The sequence below is a fragment of the Sciurus vulgaris genome, assembly GCF_902686455.1.
Source record: "Sciurus vulgaris genome assembly, chromosome: 11".
Classification (NCBI taxonomy): domain Eukaryota; kingdom Metazoa; phylum Chordata; class Mammalia; order Rodentia; family Sciuridae; genus Sciurus; species Sciurus vulgaris.
In genome coordinates this window covers 54,343,649-54,355,794 of record NC_136472.1, presented here as the reverse complement: position 1 = coordinate 54,355,794, position 12,146 = coordinate 54,343,649, and the positions used below count along the sequence as shown (strand labels likewise).

At 35.3% G+C, this 12,146-nt stretch overlaps 1 protein-coding gene across 1 annotated transcript in view; it reads right to left on the bottom strand.

Moving 5' to 3' along the window:
- The window catches only part of TSG101 (tumor susceptibility 101), a 50,708-nt gene that overhangs the window by 13,483 nt on the left and 25,079 nt on the right, over nt 1-12,146 (bottom strand). The window contains exon 7 of the mRNA XM_079101865.1: nt 7,473-7,564. Within this exon, the coding sequence (XP_078957991.1) occupies nt 7,473-7,564 (92 nt within the window). The remainder of the gene's footprint in view (nt 1-7,472; nt 7,565-12,146) is intronic.

Genomic DNA, 12,146 nt, shown 5'->3' with positions numbered 1-12,146 from the left:
ATATCAGATAAAGTGGACTTCAAGCCAAAGTTAGTCAGAAGGGATAAAGAAGGACATTTCATACGGCTTAAGGGAACCATAAATCAGGAAGACATAACGATAGTAAATATTTATGCCCCAAACAATGGTGCATCCCTGTACATCAAACAAATCATTCTCAATTTCAGGAATCACATAGACCACAACACAATAATTCTGGGTGACTTTAATGCACCGCTGTCACCAGTAGATAGATCTTCCAAACAAAATCCAAAGAAACCATAGAACTCAATAACACAATCAATAACCTAGACTTAATAGACATATATAGAATATTCCATCCATCAATGAGCGGATACACTTTCTTCTCAGCAGCACATGGAACCTTCTCGAAAATAGACCATATGTTATGCCACAAGCAGCCCTTAGGAAATGCAAAAAAATAGAGATACTGCTTTGTGTTCTATCAGTCATAATGGACTGAGAATAGAAATCAATGACAAAATAAAAAACAGAAATTAGTCCAACACCTGGAGACTAAATAATATGCTACTGAATGAAACATGGATAACAGAAAACATCAGGGAGGAGATAAAAAATTTTTAGAGGTCTATGAGAATACGATACAACATATCAAATTAGAACATGGTCAGCATGGACCAAAGTGATGCAGAGTTGCCCTGGACTTTTATTATATGTGGTGGGGAGCTGGAAAATCTGATGCCATCTGGCTGTCAGTAAAAAGTCAAGAGGTGGACCTGGGTAAGAGTCTCTTGAAAACCTATAATAAAGCTGGAGGTCAGGAAGGCCATGCTATACTTCTCTCTGAGGACCCACTCGCTCCCTTCCAAGTGTCCCCTTTTCTTTTTTCCTACCCTTTCTAATAAACTCATGCCTGGTACTCTGAGTGACATGTCTAAAATCTTTCTGGCATCATGCTAGTATCTCAGAGCTTAAAGAAAACTCTAAGCTTACTTACTAAGAATTATGAAACATGAATAAAAGATAAACACATGCACTCAAATCATATGGGAGGGAGACAGGAAAGTGAATACAGGGATGATTAGAAACCAAACATGACTGTCTAAGGTCAAAGCTTACATTGGTCATTATTATTATGAGTGAACAACTTGACCAAAAACATTCTTAAATAAACCCTTACAAAGTAAATGAATATATTAGAAGAATAAAAACATTCAAGTGGGATATAGGACCAATGACAAGACAAACCTTTTCCAGTGTCGAACAGAAATTATTAAAAGACAGCATATGTGTCAAGGAAAAAAGGTTTCCAATACCAAAGATTTATGTAGTTCTATATATTGAAAATGCCACAAGGATTGTATAATATAAAAATATAACTATATAAAAATATAAGCCTTACTCTTGACAGCATCTTTTTTTTTTTTTATTGTAAACAAATGGGATACATGTTGTTTCTCTGTTTGTACATGGTGTAAAGGCATACCATTTGTGTAATCATAAATTTACATAGAGCAATGTTGTTTGATGCATCTTTTTATTTTTAACTTTGTACTGTGGATTGAACCAATGATGCTTTACCACTAAACTACATCCCTAGTCATTTATATTTTGAAATAGGGTCTCACTGAGTTGTCTAGGCTGGCCTAGAACATGTCATTCTCCTGCCTTAGTCTCTGGGACTACAAGACTGTGCCACCATGCCTGGCTTTGACAGCATCTTTTAAAATAAATTACAAGCTTTACCTCATATACATAAGACAAAGTCTTTCATTTGGAAATGGAATTATACTGGAACACAAAAAAATTGTTATACATTCCAGAGACACATGTATCCCTTCATGGATTATTTGATTTAAAATACTGCTCCTCAAGATGTAAACTAGCTGCATGATTCCTTTTAAGGACAAGAATCCAAACAACAGATCCAAAGTAGCCAAACATTCAAAGTGTCCAAATAACAGATCTTTCTTATTCAGGGTCAAGTTTGTAGGCCAGAAGCACCTGATTTTCCCTTCTAACTCACACTGCAACTCCCTGAGTTATATCAGAGTTTCCAAAACACTTAAGTAAATTGAGGTTGAGGTTGAAGATAAATCTGTACCACACTTTGATATTTGATAACAGGACTCTGAGATGAAATAAACCTGGAGATTATGGCACGAGGGAAGCATGGCTGATATTGATGATCTGATGAACTTCTTAAAGGAGTCAATTAGCCCAATGACTTTTCTTCATATGTATATTCATAGCATGTGGAGGTTTCACTGAGTGACACCATATATTTTTCTGGGTACCATATTGAATGATACTAGAGTAATATTCTTTTTTTTTTCCTTTGTGGTACCAGGGATTGAACCCAGGGGTGCTTAACCACTGACATCCCCAGCCCTTTTTATTATTTTATTTAGAGATAAGGTCTCGCTGAGTTGCTTCGGCTGGCTTAGAACTCGTCATCCTCCTGTGCCACTGGGATAGAGTAATATTCTTGAACATTTCCTTATTAAACTTTAAATCTTTCTTAATATGGATTATAATATCCAGCACTTTCATCACTTCTAGATCATTATCACCTGGTGTACAACTAGCACATCAGGATCTAGCAGGCAGTGCTGTGTATGAATCAAAGTGGAAATTAACTGATCCTACTTTACACCACTTTTCCCTATCCAGTGGAGTTTGACATCCTCTGTGGGAATGGCTGGATGTGGACCAAAGCTTCTCAAGTGCCCATTTTTCAGCCTAGAAAACATACAAATGACCACATATTCATAACTGCTCCTGTTTTCTTTGGGCATCTGCTACTGAGAGAATATAAATAAAAATTCATGCTGTTCCCTAAACTTATTCTTTACAACCTGGTAGTGGACTAGTGGTATCAAATTTTTAAAAATCAGAGTTCAAGTTCTCTTATAGTTTTGACAATGCTAACCCAGTTATGTGCCCAGTTCTAATAAAAATGTATCATTCTTAAAAAACATATGGCTGGGCATGGTGGCACACTCCTGTAATCCTGGTGACCTGGAGGATGAGGCAAGGAGGATCCAGAGTTCAAAGCTAGCCTAAGCACAGGAACTGAATAGGTACTTCAAAACAAGAAAAAGAAATACAAATGATCAACAAATATATGAAAGAGTGCTCAATACCTCTAGCAATCAAAGATATGTGAATTAAAACTACACTGAGACTCCATCTCACTCCAGTCAGAATGGCAATTATTAAGACTACAAGTAAATGTTGGTGAGCATGTGGGAAAAAGATTCACTCAAACATCGATGGTGGAACTGCAAATTGTTGCAACTACTCTGGAAAGCAGTATGGAGGTTCCTTAGAAAACTTGGAATGGAACCACCATTTGGCCCAATTATCCCCATCCTAAGATTATACCCAAAGGACTTAAAATCAGCATACTACAGTGACACAGTCATATCAATGTTTATAGCAGTTCAATTTACAATAGCTAAGCTATAGAACCAACCTAAATACACTTCAATAGGAATGGATAAAGAAAATGTGGTACATATACACAATGGAATTTTACTCAGTCATAAAGAAAAATATAACTATAGCATTTGCCGGTAGATGGATAGAACTGGAGACTATCATGCTAAGTGAAATAAGCCAATCCAAAAAACCCAAAGGTTGAATGCTCTCTCTGATATGTGTGATGCTAACACACAATAAGAGGAGACGGGAAGAAGTTAATTGGATTAGACAAAGAGGAATAAAGAGAAGGGAGGAGGGATGGGAATAGGAAAGACAGAATGAATCAGATATAACTTTCCTATGTTCATATATGAATACATGAGCAGTGTAATTTCACATCATGTACCATCACAAGAAATGGATCTTAACAGAGTAAAATATACTCCATATATGTATAATATGAAAATACACTCTACTGTAATGTATATCTAAAAAGAACAAATAAAAAAATAAAGACTTAAAAGAAACAGACATACGCTATTAGTCTAAAGAAATAGAAATTTAAATTTTTAAGTCTCTAAAAATTCTTAAGTTTTAGCTGGGGACAATGGCACACACCTATAATCCCAATGACTCCAGAGGCTAAGGAAGGAGGATCACAAGTTCAAAGACAACTCAGTGAGACCCTGTCTCAAAAAAATTAAAAAGGGTTGGGCAAACTATGGAATCAGACTTGGTATCCATCAATGGATGAATGGATAAAGAAAATGTGATATATATACACAGGAGGCCATAAAGAAAAATGAAATTATATTGTTTTGCAGGAAAATGGAATTTGAATATTAAGTGAAATAAGTCATACTCAAGGTTGTATTTATTTCTCACATATGGAAGCTAGAGACGAAAAAGGAAAAGAAAGGCTGGGGGCAGTGTGCGGGGAGCTTCATGGAAAATCAAAGGGAGATCAGCAGAGTAGAGAAAAAGGACCAGGAGAAGAGAAGGGAAAGGGGAAATACTGGGGAATTACACAGGCCAAATTACATGGTCATATTGTGTACATGGATGAATATGTAACAAGGGTCTCACCATTATGTACAAGTAGTTGATAATGCACCAATTTAAAATTAAACTATACTAAAAAATAAAAATATAAAGGGCTGGGGATATAGCTCAGGGGTACACTAGCCCTAGGAATCAATAACTGGAATAGATTCAAACTAAAAAGCTTTTTCTCAGCAGAGGAAACTATCAGCAACGTGAAGAGAGAGCCTACAGAGTGGGAGAAAACCTTTGCCACACACACTTCAGAAAGAGCACTAATCTCCAGAATCTATAAAGAACTCAAAAAACTCTACACCAAGAACTCAAATAACCCAGTCAATAAATGGGCTAAGGAAATGAGCAGACACTTCACAGAAGATCTACAATCGATCAACAGATACATGAAAAAATGTTCAACATCTCTAGTAATAAGAGAAATGCAAATCAAAACTACCCTATTTCATTTTTAAATGGTCCTTTTACTTCCCTATTGCTGAAGATGCTGAACTAACACAGAACCACATGGAAAGATGTATTTTAATTATTAGTGTTTTAATCAGGTATTTTATACCATAAAATCTAAACCTATAGAGCAAAACTGCCAGGTTTCAAAGAGAATAAGAAAAAATAATCATACTCATTCTTTTACATGGTCTCAGTAACAGAATAATTGCACATATCCTGACCACTGATAAACTTAGAAAATACTATTGTGAACAATAATATTCAAATATCACTCTTCTTTCTGCTTCCCTTTATTATAATTTTGAGGTTCGGCAGTGTTCAACAGATTAAAACCAAAAAGTTAAGCAACAAGGTAGAAAAACAATATACATTAAAGGATATCCTAGATTATCATAAAATGACAATTTGCTTCTAGCCTAAGAGAGCACTCTTTTTAAAAAATGTGATATTAGTTGATCTGGTTACCTGTTCTAAAAAAATCATACACGAGATCTGACTAAATATACTTTTTTTCATGTAAGCCCATTTTGGATATATGGAAATCCTCTAAGCTATAACACTGAAATGAGAACATACAAAAGTTCTTTATAAACTGAGGGGGTCTACAGATCAAAGCAATCAGACTATCACTTAGAAACAGGGTAACAAATTGCACAATTTCTGTTTTTGTTTTTATTAACTTTGAAACAGGGTCTTGCTAAGATGCTGAGTAAGGCTGGTCTTAAATTTGTAATCTTCCTGCTTCAGTCTCCTAAGTCACTGGGATTACAGTCATGCACCACCACATCTGGCACACAAATCCTGTTTTGATGATGGGTGAACTAAAACAAAGAGCTTACCAAGATTTACTGTGCTTTGCTTATTAGGGAATGAAGATCTCCCACTCATTTTAGGTTTCTTATTCAAATCATTGTATTGTAGAAAGAGTAAGGATAAGCACATTTTAATATAGCAAAACCATGCCAAGAGAACCTTAATAATTAGTGTGTTATCAATGACAAAAACAGTGGAAATAAACCCTGTTTGGAGAAGAAGGGGAATATACATCAGATCTTAGGACTGTTACAAGTTATCAGAATATATAACAAAAAAGCAAACTTTAAGGATCCTCTATTCATTCAGGCACTCAGAAAAATATTCAAGCAATCTACTAGATGTTGGGAGTTTGCAAGGCAAGGTGGTAATGGTGGTAGCAGATTGGTGAGGTTGGGTCTGGCTGATCAGGCAAAGGAAATAGGCATTGAACAAATCCTACAACAGAACAACAGGAGGAGGTAAGGTAACAGAAGTAAAGGGATAAGATCACAGAGGGCCTTCAAGGCCTAAGAACTTTGGATTGAGCTCTGAGTGAAAAAGAGAACCATTGTAAGGTTTTGAGTAGAAGAGTAATATATTTTATTCACATTTTCACAGGATCACTCTGGAAGCTGTATTAAAAACACAGACATATAGGGGACCAAGGATTGAAGCAGAGAAACCTTCCTGGAGGCTTTTGTAGTAACCCAGAAGAAAGATAATGGTGACTTTATTCAGTACTGGATATGAGATTCTAGAACATTTTGAAGACAACAGGATTTCTAGATGAGGAATCAAGGATGACTCCACATTGGAATATGGAGATGGGGAAGCTAAAGTCTTGAGAATTCAGTTTCTACTATATTGAATTTGAGATGTCCAATAAGCACCCAAGTTGAGATACCAGGAAGGCAGTTGATAGAAGAATCTGGAGTTTAAGATGTAGGCTAGAAACATAAACTTGGGAACTGCAAGCACAGAGATGGCATTTAATGCTATGAGACTGGTGGAAATCAGCAGAGTGAGGATACAGAATAACAAGGACTAAGATGGGGAGCATGGGAGAGAAGGCAGATGTGGTGGTGGCAGGTATGACAGTCTGCAGAAGTTCTCTTATTGCTTTATTTTTCTCAGCCGAAGAAAATATTTCAGGCAACTCTAATATGTAACACACACACACACACACACACACACACACACACACACACACACACACACACACACACACACAAAACTACTGTTCTTACTTGACCCACTCATAATTAACTACCCATGCTTTTTTCTTCTAAAAACGCTCATCTGTGTTTTTTTTTTTTTTTTTTTTTTTTTTAATGTTTTTAATAGTTGTAGATGGACATGTAGCACGCCTTTATTTTATTTGTGGTCCTAAGGATCAAACCCAGTGCCTCACACATGCCAGGCAAACACTCTGCCATGGAGTTACAGCTCCAGCCCTGCTCATCTGTTTTTATATAAAACCAGGCCAGAAAAACCTAGGTAACTTGCTAGTAGTTTAACGCATACAAGGCTCACCAATAAAAATATATGTCAAATAGAAAAACATGATGAGAGTTAATTAGATATATTTTCATGTTTGTTTAGAAGACTCATTTATATAATGATTAATCACTTACTGCAGTTTTTAGATTATAGGACACTCACCATAGAGTTTTTTCTCTAAGAAATGAAGAGTACTCTAATATTTTACAGGTAAAAGGGAAATGCACTTATCATAGCAGGAGACACTGATTTTCTTATGTAGAGAAGTGTTAAAAAGTACCTACCAACCGTGGTTACAGGAGGCTGGGAAGGGTATTGGGCACTTGTTGTGGCAGGGTAAGGACCACCAGGTGGGTAAGGACAGCCTGGGTAACCACTAAAGGAAAACAAACAAACAAAAAAAATTACATGTTAATATTATCCAATACTATTTCTAAGAATCCCATTTCAAAAGTTAAACTTGAATATCAACTTACCAATTAATGAAGTTACAATTTTAGAGCTAAAGGTATTTATTCAAGTCATTCTACGGAAATGCCATTAATGACATGGATTTAAAGCAAATGATCAAATACTCCAGTTTGGCTCTGATTATCTGAAGGTCACCTTCACAGCAGCAAACAATTACAGTATTTCTAAGGGCAAAAACCTAACAGTAACATAAGCAACAAATCTTTTGTGAGAGAATTTTCTGTTCTGATTTCCTAACTATAAGGAATTTTTGCCTGGGGCTTATCAGTAACCTTTATGAGTACTCAATCTGAAAACACTTCTCTTTAAACAGCATTTAAAATATTTCTTTTCAATCTATGGGTTGTGTCATTCATGTATTCATATCAAAGTCAGAAAGAACTTTCCTTAGAGGTATTTTCCTTCACACCTAACCAACAGCCTTCTATCTATGAATATCATTTAGCAATATTCCTGACGAATGCTCACCTTTCTCTACTGAATACTAAACATCATTTCCATGTAATTTCTAAATAATGGTATTAAATTATATTCTGGAAGATCACTTGAATATAAGAAGACTCCTAACACTCAAATATTTGAAAACATTTCCCTTCAGTCTTTTCTTCATTATGTTAAACATTCTTAATTCCTTCACAGAATGTGATATTCAGATCTAATCGATTTCTTCTGAATGTGCACTAGTTTGTCAGTGTTTCCCTTGTAATAGAAAACAGAATTACAACAGAATGATTATTAGGTACCTGCTAGCTGGACAATAATCTTGAGTATCATATTTTAGCTTCAACAGTCAGGTCTGTAACATCTGAAATTCTAATCAAGCCCTCTGTAAGTTCATTAAAATTACTGATTAAAGAGATGTATCCCAGAGCCCTGGAGCAAGAGTGCTTTCTAAATTCATGGCCAATAATCCTTTTTCTGTGCAGTGTTTCAAAGAATGCATTTGTATTACCAGCTCAAGTTTTATAATTTATCTACAATAAAAATTTTGTATGTTTGCTGAAGAGTCCATGTGATCATGATACTTTTGTATCAGTACAAAAGCAAAATCAAACTGGAAAAAGTTAAGCATTTTTGTTCCCGGCCGATGCATGTTGAAGGCTACTGAATAGTACTTTTGTTTCTAGTCTCTTTAGTAACCGATGGTATAAAGGAAATAATGTCATTCTTACTGAAATTACTGAGTCTACCTTTTGGAAAACTGGGATAAACTTTTCTTTTTTTTCTGGAGTTTCTCCAACTTTGCATGCCTTTTCAAATACAACCAGTAATCATATTATTGAATTTCAGCAATTTGGTATAAAATTCTTCTAGACCTACAGATATTCACTTTGGAGAATTCCTGTCTCTTAGTTTGCTCAACTTTCCCTCCATGGTATTCCCCCTGTTCAGAGCTAATGTATTTTTTTTTTTTAAGTTAAAAAACAACTGAGAAGTACTATTTTCTGTCTATGTAGATAATTAAACATATTCTTGTTTCTCTTAAGATTGTACACATCTTTTGCCTTTTACTGAAGCGTTCTGTAGATTAAACAGTTCACCCTATGAAGCAAATCTTTTTCAAAAATTTAGAGTCCTTTTGTGACTTACGGGTTTTTAAAAAGAATTTTTTGACACTCTCATTTTCCTTTTCCTTTACCCCTTCAATTTCTTAAAATTATATTCAAGGTATTGTTTGTAAGTAATGCAGGAGCTATGAATGAATCCATGCCTTCCTCAAAGATGCCAACAATCAAACTGGGGCAAGATCTCTGTAAGCCTGATGCAAGTAGAAAGGAAATAACAAATGCTAAATAAAAGTTTATATGATGGACAGTTGAAAATCAATACCAGCTGTGGAATTAGGGAAAGTTTTGGAGACCTGCAATACCTATGAAAGTTGCACCTTTATTCTCTTTAATTCTCCTACTTGTAATCCTACATTCTTCAGTACTAGAGTGTCTCCTTAATTTTTCCTGGAATGTTTTTGTTTTGACATCTTTTTTTCTTTGCCTTTTACATGACTGTGCTAGACTTGATAATTAGTAAGTTTCCTCCCAGTTATAAACTGTTATGACTCTTCATTGCTCCCTCCACCTTTAAATATCTAGTTTTCTTCTTTAAAGTCACCTGTGCAAACCAGTTCTTCCATCTATGAAGCCATCACTAAGCTCCCACCTCCAAACCAGATGTGACCTCTCCTGTAGAGCTGTTTCTTTAGCATAGAACTTATCATTTTCTAGCTTTTCTGATAGCAGGAACTATTTTCTAATAACTGTTAATACATATACCAAAACTGGAAAAACAAGATTTTTATTTTTTGGCAGTACTGGGGATTAAACTTGCAGGCACTGTACCACTGAGCTACAGTCTCAGTCCTTTTTATTCTTTGAAACAGTGTCTCCCTTAGCTGCTGAGACTGGCCTCCAATGTGTGATCCTCCATCTCAGTTCCTGAGTAGCTGAGATTGCAGGCCTTGCCACCATGTCCAGCAAACCACTCTTGATATACCTTTTAGATTCCTTATATATAAGCTGTATAAGTCCTAAATAAAACTTTTAAAAAATCTTGATGTTAGGTGAACCCAACTACTATGTATAACTATTAAGCTCTAAAAAAAAAAAACAAACTTGAGCTTTAAGAGAAACTTTAAAGATCATCTAGTCCAGCTTTCTTTTTTAAAATTTGTTTTTAGTTATGCATAACAGTAGAATGTATTTTGATAAATTATACATACATGAAGTATAACTTCCCATTCTTGTGGTTGCCAATGATGTGAAGTTGCATTGATCATCTATTCACATATGAACATAGGAAAGTAATGTCCAATTCAATCTACTGCCTTTCCCATTCCCACTCCCCTTCTCTCCCCCCCCCATCTCCCCCTCAACCCCGAGTCCCATTCAGGTGAACCTCCACTCCATCACCACTGCAACCCTACCTATTGTGAGTCAGCATCAGCATATAAGAGAACATCTGGCCTTTGGTTTTTGGGACTGGCTTATTTCACTTAGCATGATAGCCTCTAGTTCCATCCATTTACAGGCAAATGCCATAATTTCATTCATCTTTATGGCTTAGTAATATTCCATTGTGTGTATGTACCACTAGTCCAATTTTTCTATAGCAATAAAAGGCTCTCATATTCAAGATAAACTATCTTGGGGCTGGGAATGTAGCTCTGGTAGAGTGCTTGCCTGATGTGTTGAAGTACTGGGTTGGATCCTCAGCACCTCATAAACAAAATAAAAACTTTCTTGAGTCTTGAGTCACTGATTTATTCATTCTTCTTAAAAACAAAAGCAGAAAACAAAGGTTTGAAGTTCTTTTGGCAAGATCTTTCACATGCAGAAAGACAGAGGTGGCAATTAAAAGTTACCCTTATCAACTCATTAATGCTATGTTTTGAGACTTAAGGGGCAAAGCATTAAACCTTTGAAAATAAATCTCAGAAAGGACATTTTATGGTTACCTAAACAGCAAATAAGATTTACATTTTTGTCAGTATTTTCAGTTTTATTTATAAGTTTCTTTTAAATGACTTAATTGTTCAGAAGTCCATTTCCTTATGGTACCATGAACAACTATTCCCTCTGGGTCCAATGTTACTGTTTTATTACCAACTATAAATAATAAAAGCTTATGACTTCAAGCCTCAGACTCCATTTCTTCAATTTAATCAGAAAATTTAGGGGGCCTCAAGAAATCTAAAACTTATAACCTACATAAAGATTCATAAGAAATCATTCTATTTTGTTCCTGACAAATGTTCCTTTAGTTTCTGCTTAGTTATGTAAAGTGACAAAACGCTTACAACCTTATAAAGCTGGTCCCCCAAATCAGGAAAGTCCCAGAAATGATATGTTTGCTAAATTCAACTTTTAAGATCCTGGATGTTATATACATACATATATATATTTATCTATGACAGGTATTTAGGAAATCTGGTTGCATTTATCTGTAGAGGTTATGAGTTGGTTATGTAAAGCTAAGAAAAGCTGCAGTTTAAAATTTCTTATTGTGAAGAGTAAACTGTTTATAAAAATAAACAAAAATAAAAGGTATTGTGTCCAGTTACAACTAAAAACAAACAAACAAAAAAACCAGTAAACTGAAAATCTCATCTAGGCACCAGTAAATGCCAGTCATGCATTTTAAATTACCAAGACCACCTTTATATTTGTGGATTACCACTGAAACAAACACATTTAAAAAATATTAATAATCTATGCTAAGCCCATGGCTAATATCATTCTAAATGGTGAAAAACTGAAAGCATTCCCCCTAAAAACTGGAACAAGGCAGGGATGCCCTCTTTCACCACTTCTATTCAACATCGTTCTTGAGACTCTGGCCAGAGCAATTAGACAAACCAAAGAAATTAAAGGGATACGAATTGGAAAAGAAGAACTCAAACTATCCCTGTTCGCTGATGACATGATTATATATTTAGAGGAACCTGGAAATTCCACCAGAAAGCTCTTAGAACTCATAAGTGAATTCAGTAA